At 41.8% G+C, this 15,898-nt stretch overlaps 3 protein-coding genes across 3 annotated transcripts; 2 read left to right on the top strand and 1 right to left on the bottom strand.

Annotated features, from left to right (window-relative positions):
- The first annotated feature begins 2,698 nt into the window (after nt 1-2,698).
- On the top strand, nt 2,699-5,736 carry LOC149406013 (zinc transporter-like protein). Its single transcript, XM_089608105.1, has one exon. It carries the CDS (start codon nt 2,813-2,815, stop codon nt 5,333-5,335), a length of 2,523 nt encoding a protein of 840 aa, XP_089464231.1. The 5' UTR covers nt 2,699-2,812; the 3' UTR covers nt 5,336-5,736.
- An 858-nt stretch (nt 5,737-6,594) lies between these two features.
- LOC149406012 (ADP-glucose pyrophosphorylase family protein) lies at nt 6,595-10,138 on the top strand. Its single transcript, XM_089608081.1, has 15 exons — nt 6,595-6,917; nt 7,009-7,106; nt 7,204-7,304; nt 7,381-7,459; nt 7,556-7,616; nt 7,710-7,756; nt 7,855-7,947; nt 8,071-8,161; nt 8,267-8,315; nt 8,429-8,548; nt 8,797-8,944; nt 9,100-9,192; nt 9,327-9,399; nt 9,757-9,795; nt 9,880-10,138. Exons 1-15 carry the CDS (start codon nt 6,860-6,862, stop codon nt 9,978-9,980), a joined length of 1,251 nt encoding a protein of 416 aa, XP_089464207.1. The 5' UTR covers nt 6,595-6,859; the 3' UTR covers nt 9,981-10,138.
- A 488-nt stretch (nt 10,139-10,626) lies between these two features.
- Nucleotides 10,627-15,236, bottom strand: GMII (golgi alpha-mannosidase II). Its single transcript, XM_089608075.1, has 4 exons — nt 14,590-15,236; nt 14,345-14,494; nt 14,209-14,241; nt 10,627-13,694 (listed from the first exon to the last, which is right to left on the bottom strand). Exons 1-4 carry the CDS (start codon nt 15,151-15,153, stop codon nt 10,962-10,964), a joined length of 3,480 nt encoding a protein of 1,159 aa, XP_089464201.1. The 5' UTR covers nt 15,154-15,236; the 3' UTR covers nt 10,627-10,961.
- Between the last annotated feature and the right edge of the window lie 662 nt (nt 15,237-15,898).

The following is a 15,898-nucleotide window of genomic DNA, read 5'->3' as shown; positions in this document are numbered from 1 at the left end:
GATATACAAAACAAATAACAAACGATAAGATACGTCTAATTTCACGCAAGTGACGCAAAGCAAACAATAACATTTTTTTTAGTTATATTAAAAGAAGCGTTTGCACGTACTTGTAGTTTTTTTTCTTTTTAAAAAGCCTACCCGCATGGAATCGTAAAGATATATAAAGTTAAACCAAAATTTTAAATTCACGAGTACTTTATTTCTTATCGGTTTGGTTTATTTTAAGATATGTTATCTCGTCACTTAACATTACACTACTGTGCTAGTGAGAGTTAGGGTTTTTAATCATCGATAAGTACATATCCTTAATTTAATTATAGTAATAATAACCCAACAAATAGATCCAAACTTCTATATAAAATATAGATTAATAACAACCAGACGTTCGTTCAATAACAAAGAGAGAGAATATATTTACTATAAGCTTTCTCAATTAGAAGCCGAAAAGCTTACGCCAGCAGATATTTTATGATGAACATATAAATGTGAGGCAAAGGGATGTAGCAGAACCCGTAATATTTAGAAATCTTTAATGTTGAATCGCTTGCCAATATATGATTTTCCAAAATTGTTGAATATCATGAATACTGAAATTACGTAATCCGTGCGTATGTCACAGAATATGTTGTGACTGATTCTGTGACAAACACTCAAATTCGAGTGATCAAACAGAGAAAAGCTGTAAGTTCGAAAATATAAAAAACACAGAAATTGGTAACCCAGTTCGGCAATTCGTGCCTACGTCTGGAGAGCCTTTGCCCGGTGGAAAGCAATCTACTATGATAACGTGGTACAATAAGGTTTTACATTCAACGACTCTCTCGCTAGCTACCCAACCTACGTCTATCATCTTCAACAGCAACTTAGGCTCCCCCTAAGCTCGAGATCCCCTCGATTCTCACAGAATATCTCTCCCGAGACTTCTAAACGTGTTTCCCAACAAAAATAATTGAAAAACCTAACCTCTAGCTTCTAATACAATCACCCGTATATAGGCAACAAAGCAGAGGTAAAAGACACCTTAAAAGCTTGAACACAGGTCGTTCTAAGCTCTGCTGAAACACACAAAATAAATCTCTCAAAAAATGTTTCCCAAAAGCGTCTCAAGGGGTCTATGAAAGGAGGACGCCACTTATAGTCTTTGAGGCGAATTAGGGTGCATTAATTCAGTTGCTGGCATTAGCGATATCATATCTTCTGATCCCTGAAAAATTTGATGACTCCGAGAATGTCGCAGAATACGTCGCAACAAAATCTGTAACAAATCAAATATTCTCTGCCGCGTGAAGACTCCACATCAGCAACAGATATCCTCTTTTTATGAGCAATTTTGCCAATTAAACATCGCCAATAAATGCACAGTATTTGCATTAACAAATACAAAATTTGAACATCCTCAATTTTTATTGAACTATAAATAAAAGTTAAAGTATTTGATAATACAACTCCGAAGAGCTTACAAGTGAAAAATGAACCTCTAAATAAAGCATGCAAATGCCTTAAAAGAAAAATGAAAAAAAAGAGAGGTATTGGACATATTTATGAGTAAATTGGAACAATGATTTTTTATAAAATAAAAAAAGTCACATATGTGATCACTTTGTGAAAATATTTTCATATAACAGAGTTTTTTATTCTATTTTTTATCATCAAATATTGTCAATTATAAGGTCGAACACCTATCCAGCGCTCCAAGAATCTCAAGACTGTTTATAATGAAAATTAACGAGCCACCTCAATATAAAAATGTTTTTCCAGAATACATCGTTTTTCATTTTTATTCCCCTCGTTTTATTATGAAAATAGTTATTTTTATAGTTTTATCTTGATGTTTACAGTTTTATCATACTTAATTTTTTTTAAATTTTATTTAAATATTTCTTAGTGGTTTATAGTTTTATTAAAAATATTGAGAAAATTATTTGAAAATAAAAATCAATGTGATCTTTATGGAAGTTATGAAATTCGAGGCATTCAATGAATTGTATTTTAAACAAGGTAATTATAGAATTTACCATGTTTATATGGAGATTATACATCATCAGGTTATAAGATGATGACAACAATACACATATGTTGTTGAAATTCTTGCTAACCTTCTGGTTGATAGTTGTAAATTCTAATAGTTATAGCTTAGACTTTGGGCTTAGGCCTTAACTTTGACTTTGGGCTTAGCCTTCACAAAGTTAAGGAATTAAACTTTGTGAACTCTCTCTCTCTCTCTCTCTCTCTCTCTCTCATTTTGTGATTATGAAAGCTGGTGGGTAAAGTCAATGGTCCTAAGTTTGGCCCATAAAAACAAATGAATGCCCTTTGAAATTGGATCCACTTCTTAGAAGCATTGGTAAAGTAATCACTTCAAGACCCACCTACCCCAAAAAGCACAACCAACCCAAGAAGACAAGCCTATAGCCTCTCCTAAAAATAGCATTTTACAAAAATAAACTAAAAAAATGAATAATTAATGTTGATTAGCTACCATGAATTAAAAATCATAATTAAATTTTGTGCTAATAAAAGTAGTGACTACTACGTATTAATTAAAACTATAATGTTAATTATGTTTTAATTACCCGTACGATTAACCAAATGTACAATGTAATGTTCTTTGTTTAAATCTTAAAATATTTAATTATTACCATAACAATTGTCAACAATATTCCTAAACAAAACAATTATTTATCTTCATTAATGTTGTTAGACTTGGATCCACTTTTTTGGAACAGTCCACTCATAGGAGTTACGACGAGACAACGAAGAAGAAGAAAACCAGAGAGAGAGAGAGAGAGAGACTCGAAACTCAGCGATAATGGCGGATCAAAACCCTAGCCCTAGCCACGTCCACAACCACCGATCTCTCCGCCTCAAAGTCCCTCAACGCACCGCCGCTGTTCCGTCCACCTTCGTCGGGACTCCGGCGACTTCGCGCCCTTACCCGCAGCCGTACTCGACTCCGACCGCTTCGGCGACGCCGTCGAAGCACCGCCTCTCTGGTTCGTCTTCGTTTTCTTCTCTCTCCAAAAGCAAAACATCGCTCTCGTTTCTCTTCCTCCTTCTCTTCTCTCTCCGCTCTCTCTATTCCGTCCTTCCCTTCCTTCGCTCCTCTCCTTCTTTCTCTCTATTCCCTTTCTCCTTCCTCGTCTCTCTCCTCTCATTTTTGCTCACCTATGGCTTCTCTCTCTGCACTTCTCTATCTTCTTCGTCGTCGTCGTCGTCGTCGAGAGACCCCTTTCAGCAGAGGCAAAACCGGAGGACCTTCTCGTTGACCTCGATTACGCAATCCGAGCACCGAATTCTGATCGCGAGGTCCATTCTTCTCGCCGTGGTCTTCCTCCTGAGGTTCCAGGCCCTCCGGTACTGCGGCGCGGCGGCGATGATCCTCGCCGAGCTCTCCGGCAACGTTGCGGCGAGATTCATGGCCGACGGAGGGAACAATTTCAGTTTCGGCGGCGATCGGTATGGATTTCTGAACTCTAAAGCTCGAGGATTCGTTGCTATGGTTCTGGGATTGCTATTGCTGTCTGTCAGTTGGGATCGGATCGAGTGCTTTCCATTTTCGGCTAGGTTCGTCGGTGAATTAAGGTTCTCAGTAATCCCTAAAGAGACTTGTTTGAGAATCTGGCCAATGTTGCTTCCGTTTTTGTCCGGTTTCTTGGGTTGTTACGAGCGGGTTTCGATGAATTGGGGAACAACGAAGCTACTGGGAAAGAAACGAGTCCGATTGATCTCACTGTTTTACACAACCCTGGTCCTATTCGTCCCAGCCACGATCAGCATGATCGTCTCCGAAACCGACCCCGGAAACTTCTCCTTCGGGACCCTGGTTTGGCCTCTGGCGAACACGGTCGTCTTCGGCGTCCTCTTAGCCGAAAACTTCGCCGAAGAGAAGCCGATAAGCTCGAAGGACTTTCGGCGCGAGTTCTTGGTGACTTTCGCTTGCACTCTCGTATTGGAGCTCTTCTATTTCCCCGAACTCTCTCTTTCGGGGCTGTCGATCTGCGGAGTCTGTCTGTACGTCGCCGTCCGGGAACTAGACGCGGATCGTCCCGAGCTGGGATCGGAGCCTTTCAGCTCTTCTTCGATCATGAAGCCGATCAGGCACATCCTGAGCGAGAGAAAGTCGCGGAAGATCGCTCTGTTCCTGATGATAAACGCCGCGTACATGGTCGTGGAGTTCGTGGCCGGGTTCATGAGCAACAGCCTCGGGTTGATATCGGACGCGTGTCACATGCTCTTCGACTGCGCTGCGCTCGCGATCGGGCTCTACGCTTCCTACATTTCGAGGCTCCCGGCGAGCGGGCGGTTCAACTACGGCCGCGGGAGATTCGAGGTCCTCTCGGGCTACGTCAACGCCGTATTCCTCGTCCTCGTCGGCTCGCTCATAGTCCTCGAGTCCCTCGAGAGGATTCTGGACCCTCAGGAGATCTCGACCTCGAGCCTCTTGACCGTCTCGATCGGCGGGCTTCTCGTCAACGTGATCGGCTTGATCTTCTTCCACGAGGAGCATCACCACGCTCACGGCGGTTCTTCCTCGTGCTCTCATTCCCATTCCCACGATCACAAACACACGTCCGTTTCCGTTTCCCTCGATGAACCTCACGCTCACGGGCATCTTGGTCACGGTCACAGCCGAGGATCGTGCTCTCATACCCATAGCCACGATCACGACCATAGCTCTGTGTCCCATGAAAACTCGGAAAAGCCGTGCTCTCACCACCACGAACCTCACGGTCATCTTGGTCATGATCACGGCGGAGGATCGTGCTCGCATACCCATGATCACGATCACGATCACAGCCATAGCTCTGTTTCCCACGAACCTCACGGGCATAATCACGGTCACGATCACGATCACCGTCACGACAGCCATGGTGATTCGGTGCAGCGCCACGTGGACCACAACATGGAAGGAATATTCCTCCACGTTCTGGCGGACACTCTTGGGAGCGTCGGGGTCGTGATATCGACGCTCATGATCAGATACAAGGGCTGGCTCGCGGCGGACCCCGTCTGCTCGATCTTCATCTCGGTCCTCATCGTGTCGTCGGTGATCCCGCTGCTCAGGAACTCGGCCGAGGTTCTGCTCCAGAGAGTCCCCCGGGCCCACAGGCTCGGCCTGAGAAAGGCCGTGGCCGAGATCAGGAAGATGGACGGCGTCCGCGGGGTCCGCAGCCTCCGAGTCTGGAGCTTCACCGCCACCGAGGTCGTCGGAACGCTCCGGCTCTGCGTCGCCGGAGACGCCGACAGGTCAGCGACCAAGTCAAAGGCCACGGAACTGCTACGCGAGGCCGGGGTCAGTGATTTGACTTTGCAGGTCGAGTGCGTTCGATAACTAGCGGCTTTTACGGAGTAGTTTTTTTCCAGAGTCGCCTGAGGATCGAATAGTCAACTTTGCAGCGGGTTTGACTCTGGCTTCGTGGGTACAATTTTTTTTGTACAGAAATAGCCAGGCCACATGATATAGTGAAGATTCAGACGATAGAGCAATGATGGTTCTTTGCGACTATGCAATTGATTCAGAGGGTAGTGTTTTATTTGGGCGTGTTTCTTCTTTGAAATGCAGATAATTGTAGTTGGTATGTATTTACGGATTATTTGTGTTTGTTTGTGGTAATTGTTGTGACATTAGCATATACCTTCTTCTAGGCTTCTTTATACAATTTTTTTTTTTTTTTTTTTGAGAAGTTTCTTTGTATAGGTACTCTTACGGCTTGTGGTAGTAAATTTGAAATTTTGGCAGTCCTACATTTTTTTTCATCGAAACTCATGTTAATTTGTATTTTTGAGACCTATGTGATTTTAGTTTTATTGAAGTTGAGTAAAAAGAGTGAATGACGATGGCCATATTATTACTTTATCAATCTAACTCTTGAATTGATTATTGCTTTTGTTGGTGAGAATGTTTTTTGAGGCCTCTGTGAATAGCTAATTTGTTTTTGCCTGAATGCAACTATGGGAAGGTCTAGACTCTAGAGGATAAAAGATGAAACTATGTTTAACATAAAAATTGAAGGGTGAGAAAAGAAAGGTCCTTGTGGAAGTGTCAGCCAAAGCCCTGCAACCTTAACTATTGCCGAGATCAACAACCTCAACAAGATCTTTGTCTATCGGAAACGCAAATCCCAAAATGCTCGGTCACCAAGAACCACAAGATTACATACAAACCTATTTTTGAGGACGTTATGAGCCCGAGCTAAGGCCGGGAAATAGGAGCTCAATGAGAAGTCCTTGCGCCATTGGTCTTCACAAAATATCACAACCGAACGACCTTAAACCTTTCGCGAGACGCGACTAAAGAGTCCGTATCAGAAGTCCCCATATTTACATATAATTTTACGCTAAAATGGAGATTGAGTTTAAAACAAACTTAAAGTGGACATATTTTATAATTAGTAAAAGATGGTGTGTGTCTTTCTAATTTATGTTTTAACACCCGTTTCAAAAAAAAAAAAAATATTATTATAACATTAGTCTATTCCCTTAAACTTCTCTCTCCATTTTGATAAAAAAAAAAAAAAAAAAAAAAAAAAAAAACCTAGTGAGTCCCATCAAACGACGTCGCAAGTTCCCTGACAGTGGTTACATTTGGTATATTCTTTCTTTCTCCTATCTCTCTCTGTCTCTGACTCCTCAGAATTTCAGATCCACTTATAAATTTCCAACACAGAAAAACGTAAGACCACCAGACCAGACACAATCTCATCATTCTCTCACTATTTAAAGTCTCAAACTCACTCACTCACTCGCAACCAAAGTAACTACTTTCAATTTATCAAAGCTCACATCTTTTTCGGGAACCAAGAACGACAATTGTTTTTATCGAGCTCTCTAGAAATCTTAAGCTTCGTCGGAGCACATGGAAACCACGAGCGAGAAAGTCGTCGCCGTAATCATGGTCGGAGGTCCGACCAAAGGTAATCAATCACCGACCCGTTCAATTCTTCTTCCATATTTCACATAAATTCCTTTTTATCATCCTAAATTAATACACGCACGGTGTTTCAGGGACTAGATTTCGACCACTTTCGTTCAACACTCCGAAACCCTTGTTCCCATTGGCCGGTCAACCAATGGTTCATCACCCGATTTCTGCTTGTAAAAGGGTTCGCCAAAATTCCTCATTTCCAATCTGACGAAGTAATACAGAGTCAGTCGATCCTCAAAACAATTAATAAACATTTTTTTTCTTTATTTCCTTAGATACCGAATTTGGCTCAGATTCTTCTGATTGGATTCTACGAGGAACGCGAGTTCGCTCTCTATGTTTCTTCAATCTCAAACGAGCTCAAAGTTCCAGTGAGGTCTGTGTTATGTTATGCCTGTTAAGTAATCATTTTAATCCTCGTAAACATCTCAAACATGTGAATGTGGGATTAGGTACTTGAAAGAGGATAAGCCACATGGCTCTGCTGGTGGACTCTATTACTTCAGAGACATGATCATGGAAGAGAACCCAGTTTGTCACCAAACTCTAGTTTTTTTTTTTTTTTTTTTTTTTTTTGTCTCTTTTTTTTAGTATTTTTTTAATGTGATTGAACATTATTTTGAACAGACACACATATTTCTGCTGAATTGTGATGTTTGCTGTAGTTTTCCGTTGCCCGACATGCTCGGTGAGTTTCCAAATTCTAGGCTCGATTTTAATTTCTAATCAATATTCAGAGGCTGGTTAAAAATCTGAACTTTATACTGATTTGATTCTCCAGAGGCTCATAAAAGATATGTTGGGATGGGTACAATGCTAGTTATCAAGGTCACTTATAACCTTTTTCTTCTTCTTCTTCCTGAAAAATCGCTCAAAATTAGCGATCAAGGCTAAAATATAACGTTCGTCGTTTTATTATACATTAGGTTTCTGCAGAATCTGCTCATCAATTCGGTGAGTTGATTGCTGATCCAACCACGAACGAACTTTTGCATTACACGGAGAAGCCTGAGACTTTTGTACGTACTCGATGCTCACTAATTTAAGCTCTCTCTGTTCTGTTGTAACTTGTAACTCGGTGAACTCGAAAGCTGCGTTCTTTGATTTTACAATGCTATTATAAAGTGTTCGATAATTTTTAGGTTAGTGATTTGATCAACTGCGGGGTCTACGTATTTACTCCCGAGATCTTCACTGCGATTCAAGACGTGACTATGCACAGGGAAGACAGAGGTTGTTTTCTTGAAACTACGAGCATTTTCGAGGGCTGTTTTACTTTATTTTTTTTTTATTTTGTTGTTAAAAGCTGTTGACCTGTTTGTTGTTCTAATTGTGCAGCGAACTTACGGCGTGTTTCCAGCTTTGAAGCCCTTCAATCTGCACCAAGGTTGATCTCTCTTTTTATTTTTCTTTCTTTTTATAATTTTTAATATTTTTACTCAAGGTATTTGAAAGTCACGGTTCCTTTTAGTTTCTTCCTAATGTAATGGTTTCTTTCAGCCGGTCCCTCCCTAAGGATTTCGTGAGACTAGATCAAGATATTCTGTCTCCGCTCGCCGGGAAGAAGCAATTGTACACGTACGAGACCATGGATTTCTGGGAACAAATTAAGACTCCTGGGTACGCTGAAATTCTTTTAAGCTTCACTAGAAAGTCCTATTATGCTCTGTGGAATTTCGGTAATTTAACTATTTTTTTTTTTTTAGAAAAAGGTCCCCAAAATATTGATTTTGTTGCATTTTTGTTATTTTCATAAAAAAAAATCTCCACCAAAAAAAAAATGTGAAATTCAACACGTAAACAAGCCATAATATTGCTCCCAATCATCTCTGCTTGAAAGGATTAATCTGATATTGAGAAACTTACAGGATGTCATTGAAATGTTCGGAGTTGTATCTCGCTCAGTTCCAAGTGATGTCTCCACATCTTCTTGCCAGTGGAGACGGCACTAAAACTGCCACCATTTGCGGTGATGTTTATATCCATCCCTCCGCTAAAGTCCACCCAACAGCTAAGGTATATAATATTCCAAGGTTTTTTTTTAGACGATAGAATTTTCTCCATTAAATTAGGTTTTTTTGCTGCCGATCTTTATCGAGATGGCTTTCTTTTTCCCTATTTTTTATTTTAATTGCAGTTTTCTATATGGTTCATCTTTTCTTTTCCAACAGATTGGTCCGAATGTCTCGATTTCGGCAAATGTTAGGGTAGGTCCGGGTGTAAGGCTTATAAGCTGCATCATCTTGGATGATGTTGAGATTAAGGTACGAAGCTCTATCGCCCACAAAAACAAATAAATGAGAACACTGTCCAACGTGATGTCGATTTGTTTTAAGTTCGTTGATAACTAAATAAAATAAATAAAAATGAACCCTTTTCTTCTTTCATCTCACAACAGGAAAATGCCGTCATTATTCACTCCATTGTCGGATGGAAATCGTCCATCGGGAGGTGGTCACGTGTCCAGGCAAGTCTAGCTCACTTTTTCTCGAAATTATTTACTTTCTTTCTTGTTTTGGTCCAAGCAACGGATATATTCCCAGGGACAAGTAAAAACAAATGTTAAGGTCGAGAATCGAGTATAATTGATAATATAGATAGAATGGAAATCGTTATGTGTGTGGTACCACACACGTGTATTTGAATGATTAAAAAGAACGAAGAAAAAAAAGAGGTGGTGAGGTATTTTCAAATAATACCAAAGACGTAAACTTTTCCCAATTTTTTTTAAGGCCTTACTTGGAAAATCAATGTATGGAGGTCTTATTTGCGTGATTAGTTTCGTAATTCCTAACAATTTGAACCTGTATATTGGTGTATTCAGGCAGGAGGAGAGTACAATGCAAAGCTTGGTGTTACCATTTTGGGTGTGTAATAAAACATTTAAACTTTTTTACTGTGTTTTTCATCTTCTTTGGAGGAGTGTATTTACTCGTTTTGATTACACGCAGGAGAGGCGGTGAGCGTGGAAGACGAAGTTGTGGTGATCAACAGCATTGTTCTCCCAAACAAGACCCTTAATGTCAGTGTCCAAGAGGAGATCATCTTGTAACACACATTTTTGACTCGTGACCTAATTTTATTACAAGTTATAACCATCACCCATTTGTAAACTCAAAACAAAACACATTCTTATGAATAAAGTTTGGGCATTTTTTTTACTAGCTTTGAATGAATGAATGATGTCTCGGAGGAAATCAAACTTTCTTTTGGTATTATTCGCCATTTCTCTTGATCAATGTTTGAAATATAGTCGATAGCGGTACTCTAATATTTGCTCTCAACCTTAGCGCTTGTAACCTCTAGCTCTCAAACCATTTGGGACCTTGTATTTGGACTGAATGTCACGTAAGCCTTAGTGATGTTTCGACTCTGTTAGTTCTTTCTTAGCTTCTCATTGTTACGACGCCGTTAAGGAACGTGTTAACAACAAGATCCGGGCTTTACTCAAATTTTAATACAAAGAGCATACTTAAAGAAGATCCGGGCTTTACTCAAATTTTAGTAAAAAAGAACATGCTTAAAGAACCAAGATTAACGAGCTAATCTTGTTTCATTCTTTTTGTAAGAGCGATTATGTTTAATTCATCAAGCTTGGTCTAAAACAAACAGCATTAACTATTTTATGGAAATGTAAACCTCTCTCCTTTCTACCTTCAACAAAGGAAAAAAGAAAAGGCAAGCAAGAAAAAAAATAAAAGGTTAAATAGACAATTACTAGCTACGTCCTCGTGTGTATCAGTAAAGAAAACAAAATTGTGTCCCAGTAAAGTAATTCTAAAGAGGGGACTCAGAAACACAAATCTCAAGTCCCCAAAACTCGTAGAATTAGCAACGCATTCAGTCCCTCACTCACACAAGTTTTAGGTTGACCTGTGCATCGTTCGGATCCGGACACAGCGTGACCAATAAATAACCCCAAAAAGTTGATGATGATATTGTGTAAAGACCGTAAATAGTTCTTCCCGGACCAGACCGTCCATGGATAAACTGTACAAAGTATTGTCAAGACGAGGCTTGAGCTCAGCGAGAACTACTGTTGGTGAGGCCTTATGTCCAGCTTGTAAGCCTGAATCTCCATGGGTGAGACCAACACTTGCCCGTCTTGATCGCCGAGCTGCTCTGTGTACCCCAACATCTCTGTGTCCTCGTGCAAGAGATTCAAAGAAGTCGGTTTCACGCTCGTCACCGCGAGGTCCTTGAACAAGGAAAACAGATTCACGGGCTCGTCGGCGATTCTCGTGCACCCCGACCGGCCCTTCCGACAGTACGAAGAGTCCCAGTTGAGCCTCTGCAAGAGCAGAACGAACCTCGGATCTCCGACCGATTGCTGAGAGTATTTCATCGGCCGGGGAACCTTGAAGCTTACGATGTGCAAGTCGCACGGCAAGGGAGCGGACAAAGGGGACAGAGTCCTCGGGGGCTCTCGGACCGACACTTCTTCGGACTTCTTCGAAACGAACGACTCTATCGGGTAGTTCAGACGAGCCCCGACGAGGTGGGAAAGCAGAGACGGGTTCAGAGGAGAGTGGTTCGAGACCGGCTCCGAAGCGGAGGAAATGTTGGATTCCACGAGGATGTGAAAGACGACGTTCATCGGACGGTTGTCCATCACTCCTTGCCCGAGCCCACGCCCATCGTCGCTCACCAAACGGCGATCGAGCATGATCTCCAACCATCCATCTCTGAGGCTCGCCACGCCCAACGACTGGCGGGAATGGACGGAGAATCGCTGGCCGTTCGATCCTTGCATGAACGCGAGAGCGGGCATAGGGTAATAGTTTCCCTGTACCGGGATTTTCTCGTAAGTCTCTCTTCGGCTCATCTGGAAGCCATTCAGATCGGAGTAGAATATTCTCTTGTTGTCCATGCCTGTACGGTATCTTGTTATCACCTCCCTGTCGTTGAACTCGCCTCCCAAAAGCTCGACGTGGTATTCCTTCTCGATGAGAAACTCTTGTATCGTGTTCTCTCCGTTGTATAAACGGGTGCTATGGGAAACGGGACTCTTTTCCCATTCCGTCTCTGAATAAGAGAACACTTCTTGCATCAAAGGACCCTCGGAGATCACGATCTTTCCCCCGGATTTTATTATGGGTTGGGAATCTCCGTTTGGCTTGAAGAGGTAGGCCCCGCTTCCCGAGCTAGAATACATGGAGATTTCTTCGCCGACAACATTTTGCAGACCGCTTTTGGTGGTGCTTTTCTGCAATAGACCGGACTTGACATCGAAGGAGAGTGTTTGATGCCGATTGCGGATCTCGACAGGGTCACCTTTAGCCTTGGAACAAGAGTACGGAGCCGGACAAGGCAACGAACCCGACTTAGAGAAGAGTTTTAGTTTCGCCGGCTTTGCTTTTTCACATCCAACAAAACCGTTGGCTACGTAATACGTTTGCAACCCCAAAGCGGGAATCGATGCTTGCCAGTAGATGCGATGCTTCCCGGTGAAGATATTGTCTACGTCGTGGTGTAATTCGGGAACGACTTGACTCGGGACGCAAGAGTAATTTGAATCCAGAACGGTAACATCAGGATTTTCAACGACGGCAACCACGACCTCTTCCCTTATTTGCTCCGAGGGATTGAAAAAGACGACTGCTTGCTGAGTTTTTTCACGGGCAGCGATAGTCTTGTGAACCGGCTGGGCATCGTACTTTGATCTCACCAGCGCCGATTCAAATTGAGTCAGGTTCTGATCGATCTTCTCATGACGTTTAAGCAGCACTTCTATTGCCTTAGACATGAAAATCTGAAGGTCTTGCAACGAAATGTACATCCGATTCCCGTAGTCCCGGACGACGTGATCTTTGGCAGTACCAGTCACACCGTCGTGGTGCTGAAAAAGAGCCAAGTTTCTTCTCGCAGCCGTCAGTTTGTACGTGAAACCCATCGCCAACTTCTCGCATTGCGCTCTCTGACAATACCCGAGCAACAAGCCCATCATCATATCCCCGGCACGGAGCGTGTGCTCTAAAACCCTATCGACGGCCTTGAAGAAAGGCCTAGAGACGTAATAGCCACTCCAATAGTCCTTTTCCCGGTCGGCGTATGTAAAGAAATCGCCCGAGAGCGAAGGAAACCCTCCGATCTGAGCAGAGCCGACCTCATTGGGACGCGAGTAATTAACTCTGTCAGCCTCCTCGCGGAGAGTTCGAAAGTAATCTTCCAAAGTTCCAAACTTTGCCTCCGCGTTTAAGGAGGGGTCGGAATTGATGTAATCGAATAGCATCTGATAGTTCCTAAACTGAGATTCGGCTTCATCGACGTTGATGTAGCGGAAATCGTCTCCGAGAGGAACAAGAAGTGTATTCGTCCGGTACAAAGTAGACTTCTTTTTATACTGATCTAGCAGTTTGAGCGATCTTTCTTTGACGTTTTCTGAATTGGTCTCCACCGGATTTTGTCCCCACGGGCAATTCTCATACGTGAAACCGCGCATGCGTGCAAAGTCGAATTGGCAACATATCGCCGGCTCGGGTCCACAAGTGTGTGGAATATCGTATGAATAGAAGGGCATCATATGGACAAATATATCGGTCGTCTCCTCCGAATCCCAACTCTGACGCCAAACGTATTCTAGATTTTGTTTTAGTGCTAGTTCCTTCTTCAACTCATAGTGGGTCCTCTGAATAAGCATGTTTTCGAAGCCCATCCGCCGAAGGAGATAAGCCATCGTCGACGAGTAGCCAAAAGGATCTATAGCCCAGGAGTTTTTCGGAACAAACCCAATGGTTTCATTCAACCACATATTCCCCTCCGTGATCTGACACATTAACCGAAAAATAGAATGAGATTGTTGAACAATACAATAAGCAGACAGACTGGAGAGAAACGAAGTTTGGTACTTTCACACTTGCCTCTTCGCATCAACACAAATGAGTGATGGAAAAATAGAACACTAAAAAGAGCATGCTCTAACCCTATACTTCTTTTAAAATTGAGATTGGCCTGAAAAACAGTACACTTATATAAAACAAAAAATCACTAAACCAGTTAAATGTACACTACAAGAATGTCTTTACTAAACTGAAATGTATAAGGCAGTGATGAACGGACATACAAGTACTGAATTAAGTTCGATGAATATGAAATTAACCTTGAGATTTTATAAAATTCCAAAGACCCCTAAATGCACATCAAACCTATCTGTTGCTACTACCATTCTCAAGCACATGTAACTAGAGTCTAGAACAACAATACAAGTTTTGATAATAGTAGCGAAGTTAAGATTATAGCATACGCACACAGATCTTACACCGATTAATTATATCACGTACCTGTTCAATTATGGCATAATAATGCGAATTGGCCTGCGTAAAAAGAAAAAAAAAAAAAAAAAAAAAAAAAAGTAAACAAGAATTTAGTGAAGCTTCGACAGAATTAGTTCAATATGATCATCAAACCGAGAATTACCTCGTCGTTCATAACCCAGCCACCGCCAACGATTTCGAGCTGACCGTTCTTCACGAGGCTGACGAAAGATTCCCTCTTGCTCTCCGGGGAATCCCTCCACCATCTCTCCAGATAAGACATCTCTTCCCAGATGAACTTCCTCCGAGTGTCCTACACAAATCCAGTTGTCCCTTAAATAGGCAAACTCGCTTTAGTCCTAAGAACTACAATTTGACACAAATTCTAAATGGCGAGATTTTGTGCACCTTGGAGAGAGTGTCGACGATGGTGTCGAGAATATGCCTCGACTGTCGATTGTAGTACTCCTCGACGGTGAGCTTCCAGCCAGGATCGTTGTGCGAATGAGGAACCACGAAGATCTTCAGCTTCTCTGAATCCCATTCGTTCCCTTTGTAGCTCACTGGCCAGCCCTGCTTCCAGGCACCGCCGTCCACGTCCGAGAAATCGATCTTGTCGTACAGTCCCTTCGTCGTGATGTCCACGGCCGAGCCGGAATCCGCCGACGCGTTCCTCCGGTGAATCGGCTTCCGATTCCGGGACGTCCTCGCCGAGCTCCGGCTCCTGGTCCCCGACGCGATCGGGCTCGGAATCCCGTGGCGGAGGACGACGATGAAGAAGAAGACGAGAGTGACGCTTAGTCCGATCGCGAAGAAGTTCCTGAAAAAGAAGTCTTTCACGGCCAATCTCCGGCGAGGTTTTCTGAAGACCTTGGACTTGGAAGTCGACGACGGCGAGGAAGAGGCGGCCGGGGAGGAGTAGGAAGGGAGGAGCGAGTTCGCCCAGCCTCCTCGCCGAGTTGAGAACGCCATTGTTGGAGCTTGGAGTGAGATCGATCTTCTCTAGGTCTTCGTTGATTTCATTTCTGTGACATTAAAAAGATGACCGACTTTTGTGAATTATGGGACCATTTGATCTATCTTTCTAAACTATATAGTTAATGATGGGATGTAATAATAATTATTTTATGAATAATTTTGTATTTAATGAAATTAAAAATTATAATTGTTTATCAATGGAAAACTTAAGAAACCAATGTTTTTAATACACTAAAAATAAATAAATAAAAATTATCGTCTTGTGACTCTTGTCCAATGACAAAATTATCATTTCATTTTCGAAAAATATTTAAATTTAAAAAATTTCAATATATTTTTCAATGTATTGTACTTAATTTTCAAAGTTTTACATTATAATTTCGAAGTTTAATTTTTTTAAAATTTCAAAATTTTAATATGTTTTTCGAAGTTTTTCACACAATTTAAAATAAATAAATAAGTGTTATTGGTGCAGTAAAAAAAAATCGAAAATCCACTTAAAAAGCAGACTATAACTTGAAAATCAACTTAAAAAAGAAGACTACAACTTTGAAAATCAACTTAAAAAAAACATGATACAATTTCGTAAACCATATCTATCATATTCTTGAAACCGCATATCCCAAAAAAAAAAAAAAGAAGCATCAAGTGTCTCTACAATATCAATGGCCAATTAATGGTGAGTCGAATGGCTTCAGCGGAAGGCCCGATGAATTCATTATCAGGGCGTGGGCTATCT

Source organism: Urtica dioica, chromosome 1 (genome assembly GCF_054948205.1).
Source record: "Urtica dioica subsp. dioica isolate 48M chromosome 1, U.dioica_male_clone48M_v1_H2, whole genome shotgun sequence".
NCBI lineage: Eukaryota > Viridiplantae > Streptophyta > Magnoliopsida > Rosales > Urticaceae > Urtica > Urtica dioica.
This window is presented reverse-complemented; position numbering and strand designations above follow the sequence as displayed.

Bases quoted from the DNA above. Each gene is read 5' to 3' on its own strand.
- GMII (XM_089608075.1), bottom strand. From the start codon at position 15,153: ATGGCGTTCTCAACTCGGCGAGGAGGCTGGGCGAACTCGCTCCTCCCT. The intron at 14,495-14,589 runs GTGCACAAAATC...GGATTTGTGTAG, and splicing joins TCGTCGACACTCTCTCCAAG to GACACTCGGAGGAAGTTCAT. The intron at 14,242-14,344 runs GTAATTCTCGGT...CTTTTTACGCAG, and splicing joins GCTGGGTTATGAACGACGAG to GCCAATTCGCATTATTATGC.
- LOC149406012 (XM_089608081.1), top strand. From the start codon at position 6,860: ATGGAAACCACGAGCGAGAAAGTCGTCGCCGTAATCATGGTCGGAGGT. The intron at 7,107-7,203 runs GTTCGCCAAAAT...TTATTTCCTTAG, and splicing joins CGATTTCTGCTTGTAAAAGG to ATACCGAATTTGGCTCAGAT. The intron at 7,948-8,070 runs GTACGTACTCGA...GATAATTTTTAG, and splicing joins CGGAGAAGCCTGAGACTTTT to GTTAGTGATTTGATCAACTG.
- LOC149406013 (XM_089608105.1), top strand. From the start codon at position 2,813: ATGGCGGATCAAAACCCTAGCCCTAGCCACGTCCACAACCACCGATCT.